This window comes from Drosophila mojavensis, unplaced genomic scaffold (assembly GCF_018153725.1).
Source record: "Drosophila mojavensis isolate 15081-1352.22 unplaced genomic scaffold, ASM1815372v1 contig_36, whole genome shotgun sequence".
Classification (NCBI taxonomy): domain Eukaryota; kingdom Metazoa; phylum Arthropoda; class Insecta; order Diptera; family Drosophilidae; genus Drosophila; species Drosophila mojavensis.
The window spans coordinates 20,648,081-20,671,235 of record NW_025318858.1 but is presented as its reverse complement, the minus strand read 5'-3'; the positions used below and the strand labels follow the sequence as shown (position 1 = coordinate 20,671,235).

Genomic DNA, 23,155 nt, shown 5'->3' with positions numbered 1-23,155 from the left:
TGTCTCTCTGTCTTGGTTCGTTCATTTAGTTTATGACTGAATTCGCTGGTAACCGCAGCGTTTTGTTCTTGTCACTGATTTGTTGCCTCATTTGAAAGGTTCTTCGAATCGAAGTTAAGGAAAAAGCTAGCAAGCAGATAAGCCCTTGCTATGTGACCACCTATAAGGACACATTCCAGTTTGCTGGCGACTTTGGTTTTATATTTTGTAAGCATAGCAAATGAAGAGCACTTTTCTATATGAATGCTTGCAGCAGAGAAAGACACAGAAATCAGGGAGAGAGTTGCGAAAGGGCGAAGCTTTGCAGCGAATATTATTTATAGTTGCGGTTATAATTGAATGAAGCACCTGATTTATTGTTTTAAGCAAGATTAAAAGGAAGCTTTAAAGAGAGAGAGAGAGAGAGAGAGAGAGAGAGAGAGAGAAGATAAGATAGAGAAACGAAATAAGTTTCAAGTGATAGAGATGCATCTGGAGAGAGCTATAGAGATACGATAGAATGAGAGGCAGAAAGTGATAATAATAATGATTGAAAGAGAGAGATAGGGAGAGGAAAAAGGTCTAGTCAAAATAGTACAAAATACTAACGAACATTGGAAAAAGGAGGACAAGAGATATGGATTGATAGAGAGAGAGAGTGAGAGAGGGGCAGAGAGAGAAAGATAGAATGAGATATAAAGATGGGGATAGAGAGCGAGAGTGTGAGAGAGAGGGAGAGGAAAAGGCATATGAAAAAATTAATACAGAAATGCGAAAGTTAAACTAGAAAAAAAAGGAATAAGAAAATAGGAGCAAAGAAGTAAAGCAGAACTAACGTCACAAACGGAATAGGTAAAGTAAAAATCTATAGAATGAATTCTTAGCACGACTTTTACAAATCGGTCAGTTCCATCGCCAAGCCCTCCTCCACAATCCCCCAATCTCCAATCAGCACGTGAATAGCCAAACACCAACGCTTGTTGCTTTGTTGTGAGTACATTTGTCTATATTGATTTATCTGTCCCTGGGGGGAGCTACTGCGCCATTAGTTCCTATTAAGCCCAATTCGGATGTTTGGCAATAAAAATTAAGCGACTGCGAGGCAATTGTCTGGTCATTTCGTCGAATCCGCTAAATAAATACAAGTAAAAGCCCACACACGCCCACGCTATAATACCGAGGGCGACGACACGATCGTGTCAGCGGCCCATTTGATCTGGAATGGGAAGCTGGGAACTGAGAATTGGGAAGGAAGCCCAAGCAGAGTAAACAATGCGATATGAAAACTGTTGGCATTCAAGCCGGAGCGGAGCGGACAGCAGCCGAACTGCCCCCGTCATAATCGTTTAGGACGAGCCGAGGAACGCTCGCTAGTCTTTGGGGCAAATGCAGCCAATTTGGAGAGTGGCACAATATCCAGACACAAATTATATTAATGGTCTTTTGTTGTGCTCCACTGAGGCTGGCATTTTGTCTTTGCACGAATCACGTTTTAGAAATTGCATTGCACATAGTACATAGTACATAGTCCAAACCCCTCCATCTGTCGTCCCCTTCGGTCTGTCTGTACTCCCTTCGCTTCGAATGATCCACGTCGTCGACCCATAACTACAAATGTGGCGCAGTCGAGTGGCATGGTGTGGCATGAAGTCAAGTAGAGTCACTTCACTGCCAGACTCTGTGACTGTGACTGACTCGCTCGGTACTTAGAGGTTTTTTTTGTTTTTTTTTGGTTTTTGTTTTTGCGCAAGTTCTCAAAGTTTTAGGCAAAACTTAAGTGGCACTTACTTTTAATATGTTGCCATTGCCCTCCGCCCAAAATGGGTCTCTCAGCTCAACGTCGCGACGTCCAACTCTTGGAGGCGAGTGCTGCGGATCGTCGACAAATCGCTGCCGAGTTACCTGAAATAATTACATGCACACAAATTAGAGCGCTGTGTCATGGAGCTGGAATCATTCTGCATTTCGATGCACTAACGATGGGGTAGTTTAGCTAAGGCATAGAGTGAGATGACTTGATGTATAGAGTTTGTTTTGGAGTGATAATACTCTCATCTTAAATACCTTTCTGCATAGGTATATAAGATGAGAGTTGGTTTGATAATATTTAGCTTCGTCTTTTAAAATGTGAATAGAAATTAATTAATTATAGTATAAAATATAAGGAAATTTCATGGATTGCTTCACATTTATTTATTTAATTTGTAATATTTTGATACATCAGGAAATAAAGGATTCCAAATCAGAGATGGAGAAAAGTTGAGCATAGATCACTGCAGATCATATACCAAAATGTTGTTCAATTTTCTCACTGTTTCAACTCAATGTCAAATATAATTCCCTCTCTCTCTCTCTCTCTCTTTCTCATTCTCTTTCCTTATGTTATTATATTTTATATTCTAGTTAGAGCAAAATTGACCCTTCATAAAGATTTTCAGTTCATATAAAAACAAATACTGAAAATTGAATTTTTATGGTAGTAATAATAATCTGAAATAAATTTCGATTGTTTGCATATATATTATATATTGAAAGTGCATTAGCACTTCTATATTCAACTTAAAATTTGTTGGCATCTTCAACTAGCTATTTATTTCCATCAGAAGCGCTGAGTGTTTCTGATTACGTTCTGCTTTCACTGGTCATGGCAGATCATCGAAAGAGATCGTCTTCAGCTCTAGCCATATCTATGTCTATGTCAAGTCGGTATCTCGATCTCTCTCTCTCTCTCTCTCTCCTCCTCCTCTCTGTCTGTCACGTAAATGTTGAGCACGCCTCCTTTCCGCGAATGGCACGATACGTTTAAGCCGCTAAAGAATGATACCAAGCAAATAATGTGCGTATTCCAATTGTTGTCGTTGATTTCCGTAATGAAAATAGAAAATTACAATGAAATTTTATAGATGACATTCTTTTTTGGCAAACGCTACCTTTTCTGGGTTAGCTGCTCAGGTATTTGGTATTTGGTACTTGGGTTCAATGTGCGCCAATTGGGCTGCGACTGTGATCTTGAGTTATGGGTGGTCCCTGTCCCAATTGCTTGGGACGAAATGTGGAGTAAGCTAAGATTATATTCATGAGCGAAACTTCTATTGTTCTTCGCCTTCTTTCCCTTCAATATGAAGCTCAGCTAGGCAAATTAGTTACATTTACTTTGTAATTAAGAATTATTCTAAACTTTCTCATGCTCCCCGAACGTTCATTAACTCATGGAGTCAGGGGGAGCAAAAAATTCTCACAATCAAAAAAATAATAATAAAAGTGGAAAAAATTGATTACCAGATTAAGTACAAGAACACGTACGATAATCATAGCTTTGCTTACCCTTTTTCACACTTCCTCTACGCATACACATGTATACATATATACACTCACAGACACATACGGATCCATTTAAAGTGCCTTCCACTCAATCTCTCAGATCTCAAACGCTTAATTGCATCACGTTTTTAGACCAAGTCGGACTCGAAACATGCCCACAGAATTATTACACAATTGTATTCGGATGCAGCTATGCGCGAAGATCTCAAAGACACACAAACAAAGCAACGCAACATTTGTAGGAGCTGCAATGTGTATTAGACCAGCAGATACCCTGTATTGAGTAAATATTGTTATATCAATAATTAGTCGATGCTACAGAGAGATATAACTTCTCCTTATAGATAGTCTCATAAATTTATGATAGACTACTTCTGCCATAATCAACTTAGCCCCTCAAAGTCTTCAACATATATTCGACACACACTCCCAATCAAACCACTCTTTGCTGAGCTTCTCTTCGATAAATACAGAGTATCGTCGCAAACAAAAGCAGAGGTGAATCAGAAATAATGCACATTGGCTGCAATGATTTCCACACGTGAACGACGCATTGACAAACTGACGGAATGTCTGATTGAAGCACTGCAACAATAACAATAATAACGTGGAGGTAGGAGAGGCGTATGGTAGACTAAAGAAGTATTGTACTCTTACAGTGCCCCTAAACATAAGGCTTGATTGTGATTACATTGAATAACAGTCTGATATAATTATAGTCCAACCTTTTTTCAATATTTAGCATATACTAAAACTATATTCAGCATGAATTAACTCATTTTCTAGTAGCTCTCTCCAGCAACATTTATTTGGATACTCCTACTACTAATACCTCGTACTTCTGGTACTATAGCTTCTCTACTGTTAGTTCTACTACTATTTTAACTACTCCTACAACAATACCGTATACTCCTTCAAATATAGCTTTTACGATTGCTTTAATACTATTTTGACTACTCCTACTACTAATTCCTTTAACTTCTGGTATTAGGTCTTCTACAAATATTGCTACGGTTACTTCTACTTCTATTTCTTCTCTAGTTACTTCTACTACTAATTCAACATTTCATTTCATTATACTTCTACTACTATTTCTTCTTCTCATGCTGTTATTTATACTACTTCTTCTTATGTTTGTACTACTATTTTTTCTACTACTCTTTCATTTAATACTTCGGATGTAACTAATTATTTTACTCCTCTCCTAATACTAATTCTACCTCATTTACTACCTACCATTACTAGTTAATTACATATACTACTATTAACTTGACATATATCTACAATCAATGTACTTTGAAGGCTAAATACAATAGGGTACTACTTCTCTTCTTTTTCAATTCTCACTACTACTTTTACTGCAGTAATATTATCTGTCATACGGAATAAATTTCGAAAGCTCAGAAACTATTAGACCTGCAGAGGACAGCGATAATATCCAACTTTGGCTAGTTGGCATTTGCTGCCTGCGGATTGTTGCAATTTTTGCAATTTGTTGCTTGCAAGTGTCCGGCGCAACGAAGCGTTGCATCTGCCCCAAGTGCTGATGTACGCAATGTCTCAGCTCTAACTCTGACCAAATTTGGGCTGCGGATGGCTCGGCTTACGATTTGACACAGAAACGGTTTAAGATTTGCCAACTCCAATTTGGAGCTCATTTGTTATAGAATCAAACAAAATGTTTGCATTTAGTTGCAGCCGAAAACGGATGCACATTTCCGGTGCGCCGACGTTGCATGACAACATGTACATATCTACAATATGCCACGCCCCCAATTGACTGGGCAAAGTCGAATAGCCCAACGGCCAAACAGCGACTGGGCCAGTGGCAGCCACCCGCGCGACAAAATGTAATTGACCAAAAATGCAACGCTTGGCTGAGCTGAGTTGTAGAACAACAGCAATTCCAGAATCATGCTCGGCTTTAACTATATGCGGTATACGACTTTTGAATTGCCTATGCTGTAAATGAAAAGAACTTTCTGGAAGTGCATTATGTCAATTCACGATCGGGGCTAAAATAACTAAATGTAGTTTTTTTTAAGCAACTTGTCATTAGTCTCCGTTCATTTTATATTAATATAAAATATACATATCTTATATTCCATATTGATTTTCAATATTTGATGTATTTTTTTAAATTTAGTCTATTAATTATAAATCATATATCAAATTGCAAATGCAAATAATTTAGTATTTTACAAAGTTAGTCTTCCTTAAAAAAAAAAAATAATAATATTTCTAGGAAAGTATATAGTGTTATTTTTAGAAGAAAAATCAAATTTTGCAAAAATTTGCTGTCAAAGAAATAATTAATTATATTATAATTCACTCAATTTAAGCATTATTTATTTAAAAAAGAAAAATATATAATAAGTTTAGCTTTATAGTTTAGATATTAAAAAATTGTATAGTAGATTATTATATTTTTTTTACATATTATATTAAACATTTTTAAATATAAATTTTAAATAATTAAGCTAATATTTCATTTATGATTACGACTTTAATTTATATTCTTATCGTTAGTAAAATAATGAATTTTCATTCAACTTAAGCATATTCACAGATACCCCTTTAAGCAACTATAGGGCAACCAAACCCATTCATAGTTTGGCTCATTTATTTTGTGTTTCTGTTATAAGCACTTTGTTGTTGTTGTTGATTTTTGTCGACTTTGGCTGGCTGGGATTTACGAGTTTGTGTGCACAATGATTCATTCAAGTCAAGTTTTTGGACAAAGAACAAAGGCGTCTATTTGCCATGGCTGGTGGGTTGAAGTTCGAGCTGGCTGAACGCGCCTCCAATTGGAAGCCAATTGGCAGCGCTTTGGCTTATTTCGTCTGTGTCGATTGCAATGCAATATTCATTAATTAATTCATTCTTTCGATCTGAGCCTCTTATCGAGATGTAACAATTAAGGAGTCGAGCTGATGCCGCCGTTGATGTCATAGCCATGTCCAAACAGCCAAACAGCCAACCAGCCATCCAGCCAGGCAGGCAGCCAGCTGCACCTAGCTGAGGACACACTTTTTATGGCCAATCTGGTTGTGTGATTACGTGGGCCGCCGCAGACATGCAGATAAACTGGCCGACTGCAGTTGCGGCCAATTAATAATAATAAAACAAGAAAAGAAAACAATATGCGTATGGCTGTAATTTTATGAGCGACAAAATATAAAAGAAAACAGTCGTTAAATGTTGCGCAGGCCAAGCAGATGCTGTAATAATATTGTATGCAAATCTTTCAGCTACTGCAGCGGCCAGCATATAAAGTTTCAATTTACGGCTCATATATCATAAGTTTTGGCCAGCAAGCGGGTGTACTTATTATGGCTTATTAAATCGTAAAAAACAAACTGTCAGATCCACTGGAGGAGGACCTTGAGCTCGAGTGAAATTTAATAACTGATTGAAGTGTATGCAAAATAAAAAACCAATTATGCAATGGAGCTTACGATTGGAGTCTGGAAATTCTAGTTGGACATGAATGCAACATTAAAACAAATCATAAGTAAAGCTTAAACTGGCTTTTTATTGGCCGTATAGCAAAGTGAGAAGCAAAAAGAACGTCAAGGCACCCATTAGTACAAGATGTAATTACCGCATCTCTCATGGCTCACAGCGGAGAGCATTTCCGCTAAGTATCTAATGTTGACCAAGTTTATGACCCCGCTTGAAGCTGAGATTCCAATAAGTTGGCGCAATTCAACACGACTTGACCTTAACATAATTGCTTTAAATTGCACCTGAAGTTCACCTGGTAGGCATGTGAAATTTGTGCCTTCGCAAAAAAAAAAAAAAAAAAAAAAAAAAAAAAAGCAAAACAAAAGAAAATCATAAAAAAAACTTATATGCCATGACAATATGAAGACCCAAACACACGCTTATCACCCGCAGCAAACACAACGAAAAACCGGAATCAAAATAAAAACGCAAAGAGCGTAAAAAGGTAACCAAAGAGCGGTCGAACAACAGCCGCTCTCGCTCGCTGTTAAGTTAACATAACACAAGAGTTCAACTGTTAACTTAACATCTGCTGCTGCATGCACCATATATGAAATGGCTTTATAATAACATTTACAACGACCATAATATTTATAATACAATTTTGATGGTATTCAATCAAGCACATAAGCTTGAAAATGTATTTTACAAATTTGAGTTGCATTAACATTTAAGCAAAATCAATGCCAAAACAGCTAGACTTAGCGGGAAAATAGCCTAGCTGTCAGCACTGTCGCTGAGCCGACTCATGTTACGTTTACAGACGTCAGTTTGCTGCTCAGCTAACAGCTGTTATTTTGTGTTTGGCTTCCATGGCGATCGGACGTGTGTGCGCGCTTCTTGTTAAGCACGAAACCGAATGAAAATCGTAAAAGCAGAATTGAATCACAGCAGTTGATAAAGTGTGTGAGAATTATCTAAGCGCGAATGCAGTTAACATTATTTGACGTCAAGCAAGGCACAGCAATAACAACAAACAGAAAATATATATATATAAAAAAAGGAAAACCAACAACAAGAGGCACACAAATCTAATTTGATTTGTGTTCTAATCAAAACGCGCGCGTGATTTTGTTTAGCACAGGGCAAAGAGTGAACGAAACTCGGACCGCCAGTGCTAAATGCAAGCGGCAAAGGCGCGCAACAGAGGATAGAACGAAAGGAAAGGGAAGAAAAGCAGTAGAATATGAAGAGGAAGAGTGCGCAAGCCAAAAGCAAATAACGGCAAAAAGCGACAAGTGCACAAAACGTGACGACCGAAAAAAGAAGCAAAGCAAAAAAATAAATAAATATATATATATAAAGAAATTAAATAGAAAAAAGTAGAATTCCCTCTTTCGCGTGTGTGTTTGTTTTACAATTATATATGTTTGAGCTACATGTTTTGTGTTTCATGTTAAAATTAAAAGCAAATAAATGTGTAAATTTGTGTATCCGATTAAATAAATAAACAACGACAACAAACAACAAAACAATCAAACAAAAGTGCCAGTAATAACAGCAACCACAAATTGTTTAAATTTCAAGTTGAATCACAAAAATTATCAATATTTTTATATGCTGAGACGCGCGGCTGCAGTTTTTTGGTTCGTTGTCTGAAAAACAACACCAACAACAAATCAAAAGAAACCAACAAAAACAACAACAGCAATAGCAGCGGCAGCAGGAGCAGCCTCAACAAGAATGACGGAACTCCAATTGGACAACAGCCTGACAGGCGACGTTGATGACGTCGACGCTTCTGTCGTCAAGGCCATAACAACAGCAACACCAACAACAACAACTACAACAGCAACAGCACCACCGGCAGCAACAACAACAGTAGCTACAACAACGCCCAAGGTCACGACAAAGCGTCGTCAATTTGCCGAAGGAGAGACCGAAGAAGGCTTTCTCTCCACCTCACCGGACAGCGCCAATGGGGATGCACACGCACACGGACACACGCGCACGCACCACGCACACACACACGTGCAGCCACGCGAACTGCAACAGAGCAACGGCAGCGACAACAGAGACCTAACAGAGCCACTCGATGCCAGCGCTCTGCTGCAGCAGGCGTTCTATCAGTGCAGCTGCACGGATCAATGCGTGTCCCTGAACAACATATTGGACTGCTTCAAGGCGCCGGTGTCCGAGGATCAGGCCTGGGCACTAATCTATCAGTTCATATCGCTGTATCTGAAGGTGGCCGAACAGGCGCTGCACTGCAGCAGCGACGACTACGAGGCGCACCTGCCCACACGGTTCGAGCTGCATTTGCATCGCGACGGCAGCGTCCACTTTTCGGGGCCGGAGCAGAAACAGCAGCAGAAAGAGTCGCCGGCTGAGCTGCAGCACGATGACAGCGCCAGCAGCAGCGGCGACAGCAGCGTCGTCATGGACAGAGGTGAGTGTCACTTATAATTGATTGTAGTGTGTAAATATATGTAGATATGTATGTACATACATATCGATGTCTGTATGTACGCATGCATACCTAATCTCAATACAGATTTTGCTTTTTAATATGATTACAAAGCAAATCAAAATTTCAGTTCAGTTAGAAAGCAAATCTACTTTTGACTTTAACTAATTTTAAGAGTTATCGATTAGGCTTTGATTTCATCAGAAGTTGACACCTCTATTGTTTCCTGTTTCATTTGACTGCGATTATAAATAATCGTGTTATATAAAGATAAAGTAAAGATTAGTTAATAGATTATGTGACAGTATATGAATTTTACAGAACATAATTATAGATACATAGCTCATTATTTTATATGGAGCTTGTAGGTCATGCAATCATATCAAGTTTTTTAACTTTATCATAGTATATTAATCTTATATTATTATAGTATTTTAATATTACTATTGTATAAACATTTTTTCTTGGAGATTTTAAGGTTCAATATTTTATTGTCTGCATTAATTTGTCAAATCATTTTCTTTTACAAATTTGTAATTGTAATTGTTACGAATTAAGCCAATTTCAAGGTTCTTAGCCGAACAAACATTTTCCAGCCAGTTTTTAATTTGCCTCCAACTTAATGTAATGCGGAAATGTTTTAAGCTACAATTACAACATAATTCCTATAAATAATACCTGATATTAGATCCATAACTTCCTCTTGCTATGCTTCAAAATTAACTTAATTGCCTTTGGAGTTCGTCAATCAATTAGCCCAGCATAAAGCCAGCTATTGGCCATAAGCGGAGCTTTAGCTGTTTTTGATACACTCTTAGGTTAAATCAACAAAATTTAAATGCAGCTGATATCAAAGTGGAGGCTCGACTCTTGATGCAAAGTGACTCACAGAGTGAGCTTGTATTGGTGTAAATGTGTGTTTAAAGACCTACCCGTGAGAAGAGCACACCCATGAGAATGCCAAATCGAACGGGAAGATCTTAACCTCTATACACACACACACACGCGAACTTTCCAATTAACACAGCTTATCTAAAAGCCCATAGATTATAGCAACCTGTATTTTGACAGCTCTGGCAATGATTAAACAATTAGCAGTTGTGGATGCCACAATGTGGCAATCCCAAAGACTCAGACACGTTCTGAGCTCTTCAACAACACAAAAAAACAAAGACGATCTCAAGATCTGACTATTGAGCGACCCTCATCAATTACAACAACCACAACAACAACAAAAATCAACTCGAGAAACTTGAGAGATGAAAGAAAGTGAAAAATAGTGTTGGCTAGGCTAAGAAAATGTGCTACATGCACCATGTACACTGAAAAAAATTTAGAATGAAAATTTGAATATAAAAAAATAAAATATAAAGTTTATTTTATGGATATAACAGTATAAAATATTATAAAAAATTTTTAAGTTCAAATATATATTGTAATTATTTTTTTTATTCATTTTTTGAATTAGATTAAATTTTTGTTATATTCTTATTTATTTATTTTATTATTATTAATTTTTTTTTTATATCAGTTTAAATATTAAGCTAATTTCTTTACAAATTTTATTTTTATTAATATACACAAAGAAAAAATTTTTTAATTCAGATATTTATTTGCTTAGCTATTTAAAAATACCAAAATTTGTATTAGCTTCTTCTTGCCTTGTTTTCCTTTAGTGCTATGGCAGATGGTATACGGCATACGGTATATGACATTTAGCATTTGGTATCTGGCATGTGGTGGTCTCTCCCTGAATGGGAGTCACAGTTTACACTTTCCCAAGACACGAGACACACGCAATCAGAGAAAAACCTCAATCAAAGCTGCCTCGGTGCATAACTTAAAGCGCAGGTCATCCGAGTTGTGTTTGGTTCGTTCGGCTGTGTGTGGGTTGTTTGTTTGGAAAGTGGACGATGGCGATGCCAATGCCAAGATGAATTGCTTGGCTTGGCTTAGCTTGGCTGGGGCACACGGAAACGCACATCAACCTGGGGACTGTCCAAGAAAGAAAGAAGTTAACTGTCGCTTATTAAGTGAAAATGAAAGCGTTTGCCGAAAAACCACTCGACCCGACCCTCTCAACCGGTTTTCCCGCAGCTACCCATCTAACCAGCTAGCCAGCTAGCCAGCCAGTCAGCTAACAAGCTGAGCAGCTCATTTTCATAGTTCAAAACTGGCATAGCCCAGTGTGCTTTCTGTGTGTGCACAGCGGTTCTTCTTCCGTGACCTATAACATCTGCTTGTGGCTGAAATTCCCTCTAACACAGAGTTGAAAAGAGCTTGTGAAAAAGGCATGAATTATACATAATAGCAGTGGATGATTACTCTGTGGGGCCCAAAAGTATATTGGGTGTTGGTAGCATATCATTTATATTGTGGGCGTAGGATGGAAAGATTTAGAAGGTAAAAAAATATACATGTAATTTTGGGTCTGGGTTTAATGTTTTGTTTGCAAATAACAGGAATATATCAAATAATTTTTATCATTCTCTGAAAATTCTATAACGCTTAGCGTAGTTATAAATAAGTCATAAATTATAATTTCATATGCATAGATTTATGTCTGTCTATATATCATCTAATAAAAAAATAAAAACAGTAAAAGTTATTATACAAATGAATAATGATTCCAAAAATTCTATCAAATATATCGGTTATATTTGAAAATATATAAATAATTAATGAACAAATTAGCAAATATATTTTTAGCTAGCTATGTGTATATGTAAGACACATATACATATATTTATTTTCACTTTCCTTAAATTCATTGCTTAAAGCACTTTCAACTTCTCAAATTGTTTTTCACTTAGCTAAAACTGTAAATTGTCTTATCTCAGATTCAAGCAATCTCTGGTATTGTATAACCCATAGAACTGGCTGTTTATCTCGAATTTAGTTGTTCTACAGTTCATTCATCTATTTATCAGCATTTTAGTTGTTGGCTGTCTTAGCCTTGTCTTAACTTTCTTTGGGGGCATAGACGGCGGCAACACCTTGTAACACTTTAATTACCACTAATTCAGCAGACGGCGACAACAAAGATGCTGTCAGCAGAGAGTCTCGAGCAGAGTCGAAGATGGATACGAAAAGCATTGCCCGTGGCCTAACTTGATCTTGATCCATGTCTGATTCCGTCAATTAGTTGAGCTGAGCATCTTCTAATGTTTCGTTATGTTTTTGTCTTTTCTTGTTTTTATTTTGGCTGAGCTTTGGAATTTCGGAATTCCAAATGGAATTTTTCGGTTTGGAGCCGGTGTGAAAATGAGCATTTAAAAGCGGGTCAAGCGAGCTTCGCGTTGAGTGCGCGCCCTCTTTGAACTCGCCGCCCAATCGGTCCAATATTTGTGTGAAATGTGTGAAAAATATGTTTTAGTTGTATAGTTGGCAATATCGAGCGGTTGCTCAGCTGCTTCTATCAGCTTCTGACAACCGCGTCGCATGGCGCAACGAATCATTGATTGTGTGCTGCCTGGCCAAAACTGGCCAACCTCCAACCTTTCACTGCATGCATATAAACGGGCAATAAAAGCGTGGGCCGGCCACTCACCTGTGTCTAACTGCATCTATCGAACGACGTCGACGGCGCCGTCAAGTCGCCGCGCTCGCTGGCGCCTCGATTAGGCGCGCAGCATTTGTTAGCCAACTGTCACAGAGTGCCAACTGCAAACAGCCAACTGTGGCAACTGTGGCAACTGCGGCAACAGGCAGCATAATAATTTTTGGCGCTCGATTCTGTCAACACACAAACTCGCCATTACGTTTTTCGCCAGGCGCTCAGCAAAGTTCAGCAGTCGCTGCCCAGTGAAAGTTGACGCGAAAGCCACCCAGCAGTCGCCACCCACAGCTAAATGTCTGAACGTCATGGCACATGCGCTGTTCTCAGCCAGCCCCTGTTCAAATTGTTGTCGTAGGTTCTCTTCTACTGTCCCTCTCTCTCGCTCTCTCTCTTTCTCCAATTCCCCCCCCTCTCCTCTCTCTCTCTCTCTCTGTTTGTGTCTGTTTCTCTGGCCAACAGCTGTTGATTGCTTTCGTTCAGTTTCCGCCAAGGCATCGAGTTTAATGCAGCTCTTCCGCTTATAGCACGAGAAAAGGTATTATAAAGCAAGTAAGAGTCTGCTAGTAGAGCATGCTCGACTATTAAATACCCAGTGTCTATTAATGAAAATGATTATTACAGATAATCATATTTTTTAATTATATTTACTATAACATAAATGCCCATATTGATGAGTCTACCGTTGCCCTCTCTCAATGCCCGTCACACTCTGCTTGCTCTCAATACTTACAGGGCATCAATAATACAATTCAATGAAAGAAAAATTCAACATTCTAACAAATTGTGTCCATTAGACAAAGTTTCACCCAGCCGGATAAAAAATAACAAAGCAAAACAAAACCGTATTTACAATAGCAGAAGAAAGCAGGTTACTTTTGACCTTCTTCTTTGGTCTAAAAAAAAGTAAAAAAAAAAAAAAAACAAATCCCTTACTCATTATTTTGGACTTGTGAAGCCTTTCTGGCTTTAAGCCAGAAAAATTATAGCCGTCAACAGATCAGTCAATTGAGCCAAGCAACGCAAGAAATGAAATGGAAAATTACATACATCGACTCGACTTCGACTCTAGATAGATCGTTGGGTCTAATGGGTGATGATATTTTATTTTCGTGTCTATGACTTTCTTGTTTTCACTAAAAAAAAAAAAAAAAAAAAAATACAAACTAAAGAAGCACGTTGCACATTGCCAGCTACTGCCTAGCTCAACTGCTTTAATGTTTAAATAATTACACTAAAAATTTACAACTGAAATCATAACGAAACAATGACCCAAAACAGTAGCCACAAAATTGTAGTTGGCTTAGTCTTTGTTTTGTTTGTTTAGCTTACAACTATGCTTGGAGCATTACGGCTAATTTAGATGGCAGCCAAGTTCGATCAGCCCAAAAACTAGGGTTTACAAATTGACTTAAATACACCCTGAAAACACCATTCATTTTGTGCTTAATGAGTTTCTATTTTTTTTTTTTTATTTATTTTTTTTTTTTCGTTATGGTAGTTAGAGAGTGCATCTTTGATTATAGGAGATATGAAAGAAAATTAAATCGTAAAGTGAATATGGGCCATATGAATGTGTGTAAATATTCCATAATCTATTTTTTTTTTACAATTTTACAGTTTTTCAAACAAATTTAATTAAAAAAAAAAAAAAAAAAAAAAATACATTTCAGTATCTTAAACGTTTACTTCTTAGCTCTTTAAGAGTTCGAGGTATACTTAGATGCCAATTCTAAAAACTGTTTTATATACTAGAAGAATAAATTAATAAAATAGAGAAGAATGAACAAGTATCATAATCTTATCGTATCATATCTTATAAAATATTTCTATGCAAAATACTAAACTTGATTTCTTGGCTTTTGTAGATTGATTCCCATAGACTGAATTTTTTCCTAAGAATGATATATCTTAATATATCATAATATAATACATCCATAATATATCCAATAAGAATCTTGTATATAGTCTATACAAGATACTTTTCGTCAACTCAATCTTCCTTATAATTGTAATTCACATAAATATTTATTTGGGTTACAAATTGATATGTATTTTTTCTTGCATATTAATGTATATGTGTATATATTTCTATATGTTTCCGCACCTTCCCACATTGCCACAGATTTCCCAATCTCTTCGGTCAGCTGCAACTCTTGTAATCCAAAGCGCTTACATATTCCAGGAATTTGTTTTCGGAGACATGTAAGCCGACGATATATGCATACATATATGAGCCACAGATCAGATTAGTTAGCCAGGTGATCAAAGTCAGCTCATTTGGCAGCACAATAAAGCCCACATAATGGGCATCTATTATGGACTAGTTGTAATAATTTATGTTTTTGTCGTGACTTGTTGCATTGGAACGCAGCTGAAGCCATTTGCCACGTGATTTTCCATGGACCTACAAAAAAGCGAAAAAAAAACAACACAAATACAACAAAACAAATTGTTGGCTCTTTGTTGCTCTACTTTGGAAATGGCCAAAAAAAAATTGTTTAATATAATAATTTTGTATGTGTGCTTTTTTGTGGTCATAATGACATAAGCGCAACGCATGACAAGCACTGAACCTGAACCAAATTTGACGTTCCACATGCTCCACTTATGTGGAAAAAGCCGCAAGCAGCAGACCCAGTGCTGGTCTTTATTTATATCTATATACTTATATATATATATATGTATGTGTATAGCTGTGTTAATTTATTTGTGGCGTCGCCAAACTTGTCCACCTGTGCAGTCTGTGCCAAGCAGTCCAAACTGCATTTTGAAACTATTTTATTTGATATTTTATTTATTTCTTGTTGCTTTGCCAACAAACACTAAAAAAAAAAATGCATGTGGCAAATGTTTGTGTTATGTGATTTTGAAAGTGCGTCTAGCACATAAATCATAAGATAATCCAAATATTGTATACGAACGGTATTTTCATATGAGCTCCGTGATTCGATGACACTTGTTGTCTCTCTGTCTGATTGTGCGTGTGTGTGTGTGTGTGTGAGTCGAGTTGAGTGAGTGTGTGGGGTCTCCACGAACCGTGTTCAAGTGGCAGCAACGATGCGACCCTGAAAAAACATTTCTTAAGATGCCCCCATTTATGCGCAGAGCCAAGGCTTTAACACATTATAATTTGTTTTGCTTTTGATTTTCTTAAATACATTTTGATGCAATTGAACACAATCGAAACATTGGCAAAGACCAAGCAAAGAAATGCGCCAATGAAAGCCAATCTTATCGTTTCGAAAGATCAATAACAAGTGAGTTAATACTGTTAAGAGATTAAATACATATGTATGTATTGTATATATATATATATATATATATATATATATATATATATATATATAGATTTGCTTTACAGTTGATTATACTAGGTATATGAGTTCTGTTATGATGGGTTATTTTTAATGTGATTCACTTGGCTGTAGTTGGGATTTACGCAATGTTATTATAATGGTTCTTATTAGCATTATCAGCTATTATAATTATAGTAGGTGTTATTTAAGCTAAACAAAGAGTGACAGTTGAGAGTGCCTAGCTAGGAGGTATCAAAAAGTCAAAATATGCATAAGATGAAATACTCCAAATTCAAAATATTCAAAAACTAACGGTCAGGCAGTCAGATAAGCAGACTGATAGGTGTACAAAGCTACATATATCGACTCAATTCATCGTCTGCCCATCCTCTTTCTGCCTTTTACTTTGATTTTCACTAGACCATTTCCCATTTTAAGTTCACCTAGACTATACATATATATTGAATGAATAAATAATCCTTTAGCTCAGCTCGACTAAGCATTAAAAATTGAACAAGAAAATTTAGTCATAAAGAAAATTTTGTAATATACAAATATACTAACATACAAATTGAAACGATTATTAACATAATAATATCTCGTATTCATTGATTTCTATGAACAAAATTATAAATATTATATATTGTACAATATACTCGTAGCTTAAGTTTGAGTCGCAGAGGATTTTCATGTGGTTACTCTTATAGCTTGCTTTTCCATTACAATAATAGTTATATTTTGTAGTTTCCCAACTAAGTCCCGCACACACACACGTAAACAATTGCCATTCATAAAACAAACTTGAATTGTGTGTTGCTTGGCCCATTTTCTTTTTTGGCATGACCGCACGGACAATTCCCTGCTAACCCACAAAAATAAGAAAAGATATATAACGAAACACCGAATCCAATCAACTTGTAATCAAAGTCAATAACATTCCCAACCACAAGCACCGAAAAAAACAAAACCCATTCTTTAGCTCTAGAGCCTAGACTCAATGACAGTTGCGTAAGAGAACAAAAGACGTCGTCGTCTCCTGACCAAACAGAAAATGTTGATTGAAGCTAAACGTTTGAAATGTCACTTTTGCTTTCATCTTTTGAGAAATGCCCAAATGACATAAATTATTGACGACTGAATTAAATGAGACAAATAGACAAAAGCAATTCGTAAATCTTTGTTGACTTTTGTGAATTGGTTAAATATGCCAACTATGTAAATTTGGCCAAAGAAATTATAATATATTTCTTAGCTTCTTCTTTCCACTACTACACAAACAGCAGCAGCTGCGCATGCGCACAACAACTAAAATATTGAACCTGTTGTTGTTGTTGCTGCTGATGCTGCTGGTGTTGTTTTTCACTCGAGACTCGCGCGCGCGTCGCTGTCTTTGAGAAATGTGAAAGATGAAAGCGTAAATGCTGATTAAAGATTGTTTCTGTATATAAATATGCATACACAGACACACACATACACAGATAACTTGTATATTGTGCATATAAATTTATATTGTAATTTCAGCGCAAAGTGAAAGAGGCAAGAGCCGTCAAGTCAGTCAAGTCAGTCAGTCAGTCAGTCGGTCGTTTAGCCAGTAAGTCAGACACCTCTGATAACAGATACTCATAAACAGCACCCGCTGCTCTGCTGCTGCCGTTGCTGCTGCTGCTGTCTAATTTCACAGTCATCAAGTCAACGAGGCGTTGGCGCTAGTGGAAAGAAAGCGAGAGTCTCGATTACAAACTTTTGCATGACGCCTGCGCAGCTAAACGATTTGCAACTGCAACGGCCATGCCCCCCTCTGTTGGCCCCGCTCTTGCTAGCCGCCACTCGCCTTGTAATTGTGTCAAAATCATCAAGTCATGCTTGATTATTAAATGCTGTAAAACTAGAATAATGTTTAGTGATTTGCATTCAAAGTTATTTTCTTATTTAATGTCTGTTATGCTTTCATTCATTTGAGAGCTACATAAGAGTGCCATAGAATGACGCTGTTAAAAGGAGAGAGGGCATGTAGAAGATCTGTTGAATGACGCTGCGCAAATCGGAGAGGAACGGTATTAGAGCTCAAGCTACGGCAAATCTATATATGAGCATCATTGAAGGTGTCTGTTAGAGAGCTGGAGCAAGTAAATTATGTTATCTGTAATATGGGTTTTTATAGTATGAGTGAAAGAGCATGCCCAATTGAGGCTGCTGTCATGATGCACTGAAAGCTCTTAACAGCTGCAGAGCTGCAATTAAGACTCACTCAGCAGTCTTAAGAAGATTTATGATTGAATGCTAATTCTTATTGAGTATTTTAACAGCTGAATGTTAAAGATAACATTAACAGTTGCTGAAAATTGCTTATCGCTAATAGTATCGCTCTCGTTTGGTCACGTCGTTACGTTTGCTTCGCTGATGGGTTCTTGTTTCCTACTTGAAGTTTGTATTATGGGTCTATATTACTATGTACATTCATGTGTAGTTTTTTAAATCAAATTATATATCTTAAAGTAGACTGACATTCTACTTAACTAAAAATATAGTTGCTTAACGCTGACAACAGGTAAATGTTAACAGTGCAAAAGTATATCTCTGTTAGCAACCACTAAGTCAAGCGAGCTTTAGTTGGTTAACACTAATAACAGAGAAATATTAAAAGTGCTACAAATTGAGTCTTCTTATATAATTATTGCAATTACACTAACAGTATATTAAAATGTATCTGTTAGTAAACATTTGCTTAACTCTACAGCGTTACAGACTAACGCGGTTAACAAACAATTGCCTAACACTAACACTGTTACACTGTTATACTAATCTGTTACAGATTATCTCTGTTAACACGACTTTCTTTACACTTACAGTGTTATATATTAGCTCTGTTAACAATCAATTAAGCAAAAGATTAACACTTTAGTCCCAACTGCATATGCCTACCACAGACAGTGTTACAGATTAGCTCTGCTCACATCATTTTTTTCAACACTAAAGCATAATCTATAATCCATAATCCAGTCATGTAACAGTTGTGTGTTTTCTGTTATTTGTATATATTTTTGCTCTGCTTTATTAACGATTTGGATAACGACTTATTATATAAAAATAAAACCAGCTTTATGGCAGCAGCAGAGACCACATATATTTTGATTCAATTATTTGCTGCAGCTCTTGTAATTCTATTAAATTTACACAACTGTTCGACTTGTTAGCTGAAATTAGTTTAATGATCATTCCAAATGCTCTGCAGGTAATTATGTTAATTGCCAAACTATCTATCATTTCCTCATGATTAACTGCAGCGAATCATTAAAGATTATTAATTAATTTTTAATTGAAAGCAAACGCCGGCAGGCGGCTAATTGTGAACTGTTGAAGCCAGCGCCTAAAGGTCACTCCCATATGCTTGTTGATTAATAAACCTTTTTATTATGTATGTAATAAACAAATTACATTTCATTGTAATAGTTACCATTAAATTGCAAAACTTAACGCGCAACTGGCTTAGGATAGGTGTAAATTATCTGCGTCTGAAGTATTTATATTTCGCTTTAGTTGAGAAATAAGTAAAAACTAAGAAAATGTGAATATAGGTATATATATATATATAGAGAGATATATATATATATGTTTATTGTCTTTTGAAGAGCCGACGACGTTTTTGTGTGTTTGTTGTTGTTTTTTTGGCCACAAGAAAGCAAAGAAACCAAAAATACGTATAAAATCTGCATAGATTACGCGTATTATTTATCAATTTCTAGACAGCGGCGTGGGTAAAAACGTTGATCATTAAATAAAATAAACTTTTTGCCGACTTTTCGAGCACAGACATAACGTGTATATATAGTAAAGAAATGATGTTGACTTGCACATGACTTTCATGACATTAGAAAGTAAATTGCCATGAGGCCACTTGGTCAAACGGCAGCAACTAAAACAAAAACACCAGGCAAAAAGCCAACAACGTGCATAAAACTTTATTACGAAAACGAGCAAAAAAAAAAAAAAAAATTATTAAATAAATATAAATGAAAAAAATGAGAAAAAAAAAGAAATAAATAAAAATAAAAGAAGCAAAGCGTCAGATAAGCATGAAAATGTTTTATGCTTTTCTATTGAACTTTGCAGCGGGGGCCACACAATTGAAAGTCAACGGCAAAGGCTTTAAAAACTAACTATACTTATTATAATAATAATTATTAATTGCTTTGTGGCAGGTGGCCCGAGGCAACTCTCACAATTCGCTTTCCGATGCAGTTGCCTTTATGGCAGTTTTTGCCTTTGGTCGAAATGGGCACTTAGGGTAGTCTAATCTTATCACTTGAGGTACGCTAATGTGTACCGATATTTCACCAGTATCAAAGTCCAGGAAAAGCAAAAACAAAAACAAATTAGAAATGAAAGCTACAATACTTTTGAATACCCTACAGCAAATCTACTGTATATATACATAGATAAAAAAAACGTCATTGTCATTCACATCTTTATTAGTAACTCTAAAGTTTAATCAATATTTACTTTTACATTGACTATAAACGCTATATTTGCCGAATCAGCTAATAAATATTGTCGATTTATTGTTAAATGCGCTGCACTTGATCACCAATAAGAAATGAAAAATAAATTAAGAAATTGACGCATTCGTGACTCATAATTGATAAGAATTTTGATAAACAGAAGAAAAGAAGTAAATAATAATAATACAAAAAAAAAAAAAAAAAAAATGTAAATTGTTTAAGCAATATCTGCAACAGCATATCTCAGGAAGTTACAAATTTGAAAGATCTAATCTATTGGAGAAAATTATACATTATTTCCGCATAAAAAAGTTATTACAGAACAGTGAAGATAATTGATAAAATGCTCTTGAAATCTTTACATTCCAGACTAAGTGCTCTTAAAGTTAAGTTATCTAGAACAATAACGGTTCTTAGCATTTCTATAACATGTTCATAACATGCTCACTTCAAGGCAAATCCATTTGCTCCATGCCACAAGTCAACTCTTTAGATGCGCTGATCCATCACGAATAAGCTACAATATAATTGCGCGCAATAATTTCGTCAGCTTGTCCAAATTGTTCACACATGTGCCTGACTAATCCATATGGATTCATGAGGCGTTATGTGTTACGTACTTTCAAATCCTAACGTCTCAAATTCCTGAAGACAATGCGTCGTCGGCGTAGTCGAGCACATGTTCCCAGGCCCCCAAACCTAAGCGTAACGGCCGAGTCATAAATCAGGCATTAATAAATTTCAATCTACGCAAATTTCGACAGTTGAGAATCGGCAAATGGCCAAACATCTTTCATTCATTTGTTGGGCACAAAAAAGCAAAAACAACAAATATATAAATTTGAAATTCTTTGCTAAATGTCAATTAATTATTAAGTGGAACCAAAAAAAAAGGAAACAAAAGAAAAGAAAAACTTGGTATTTTATTTAATTATAAAGTCGCGGCATGTTCCATGCATCCATGGAATTTTTATGTGCCCGAACTCGGGAGTCACTTGTGCTTCGGCTGCTGTTGCTGCTGCTCTTCTGACCCAGCCTACCTTTGTATATTGTGTTAACTCATTTCCTGCGAAAGTGATGGACAACGACTGAGAATTATGATATCATGCTGAGCTCATCTTTTGTATCATCAAAACTGCAAAGTGTTGGCCCAGCCTGATCCTAACCCGGACCAGGCATGTAAGTTCAAAGTTGTATACGGAACAAAATATACAAGCAACAACAAAAGGTCTTAGTTCAAGCACGGCAAACTTAAAAGTTGTCAAGGCATCACATTCAACTTTTTCTTTTTCTTTTTTGGGAGTAAACTCTTAGGGGTTACAGATGTCTGCCGTACAACTTTTTTGGATATAAAAATTTTTATTTGTTTTATGGGAAAACTGTTATAGTAATAGAGTCTTACATTGCAGCTAATACATTATATCGAGTATTTATATCTATTTATACGATATCTCATAATTAAATTGATCTAAACAATTGACTCGTATTAAATTCTCTTCCCATCTTATTAATTCAAAGTTGTGCATCTCTATTCCAACTGAAATGATCGAATTTTTAGTAAATTGTTTGTTTAAGTCGTATATTTATTGCATGTTTTGGGCGTAACAATTACAACAACAATAAACAACAATTCACAAATGTCAGTCACGCTTAATAAACTTTAAACGAAATTGCCGAGCCATGGAGTTCGTCCGGTCTGTGGTCAGTCTGAGGTTTGGCTCGCTCTGTAATCAAAAGCCGGCCGGTCAGCACCAACGACCTCTCCTCCCCGGTGTCCCCCAAACGAAACCAAACTGAACCGTACCGTACCGTATCGTAGCGAACCCAACCCAGCTTAACCCAACCAACCGGAGCACCTTGGACATTCAATCGCTGAGTCAACTAAAATTTTTGTTTTTGCTTCAAAAAATTGCATTTAATTGTTAAGCAAAATGCCAAGCTCGTTATGGATAGAGTTATTGCCAAGATACCCGTATATACATGTGTAAGCATTATATTTGTTGTGTATGGGTTACAAGTTGATATAATTCAAGCTGGTTCATTGACAACATGGAATACCCTATCAAATAGGGATGCCATAATGCTGGGTATATGAATATAATGATAATATTTCTTGACTTAAAGTATGTTCCCAATTCAATACTAGAGTTTACAAAATAGTTTTGGGATAAAATGTAGATTAAAATGAATATCAAACGAATGTAAAGAGTTGATGGATTAAAGGAATTTCCTGATGTAAAACTTGCTCTTCTGGGATAAAATATATCGACATCTTTCATTATGTCTTTTATATCGATGCTTTACTTATATCGAGATATGTCTAAAATCTCACGCTATTATCCATAACATTGGTATCCTTGAACTTGTTAATAAATTTTTGCTACTATCGAAACTATCTATTGATTAAACTATTAAGAATCTACATAAAATTGAGACGATTGGGATTTTCTCAACTTTTAAAGGGCATCATCAGCCCGATGATCATTTTTCGTTGAGAGCATAGCCATTTGCTTCCGTTGAAATGCTGCTGCTCATGTCAGGTGGCGCACCCCACACCCGCCCACCACTCCACCAGCCCACCCGAGCT

At 36.4% G+C, this 23,155-nt stretch overlaps 1 protein-coding gene across 3 annotated transcripts in view; it reads left to right on the top strand.

The window, feature by feature from the left end:
• Positions 1-7,601: 7,601 nt before the first annotated feature.
• Positions 7,602-23,155, top strand: part of LOC6577430 (protein spire) — a 55,444-nt gene continuing 39,890 nt past the window's right edge. For all 3 annotated transcript variants that reach the window (XM_015165661.3, XM_002003361.4, XM_015165664.3), the window contains exon 1: positions 7,602-9,196. In XM_015165661.3, the coding sequence (XP_015021147.1) occupies positions 8,491-9,196 (706 nt within the window). In that variant the 5' untranslated portion in view covers positions 7,602-8,490. The remainder of the gene's footprint in view (positions 9,197-23,155) is intronic.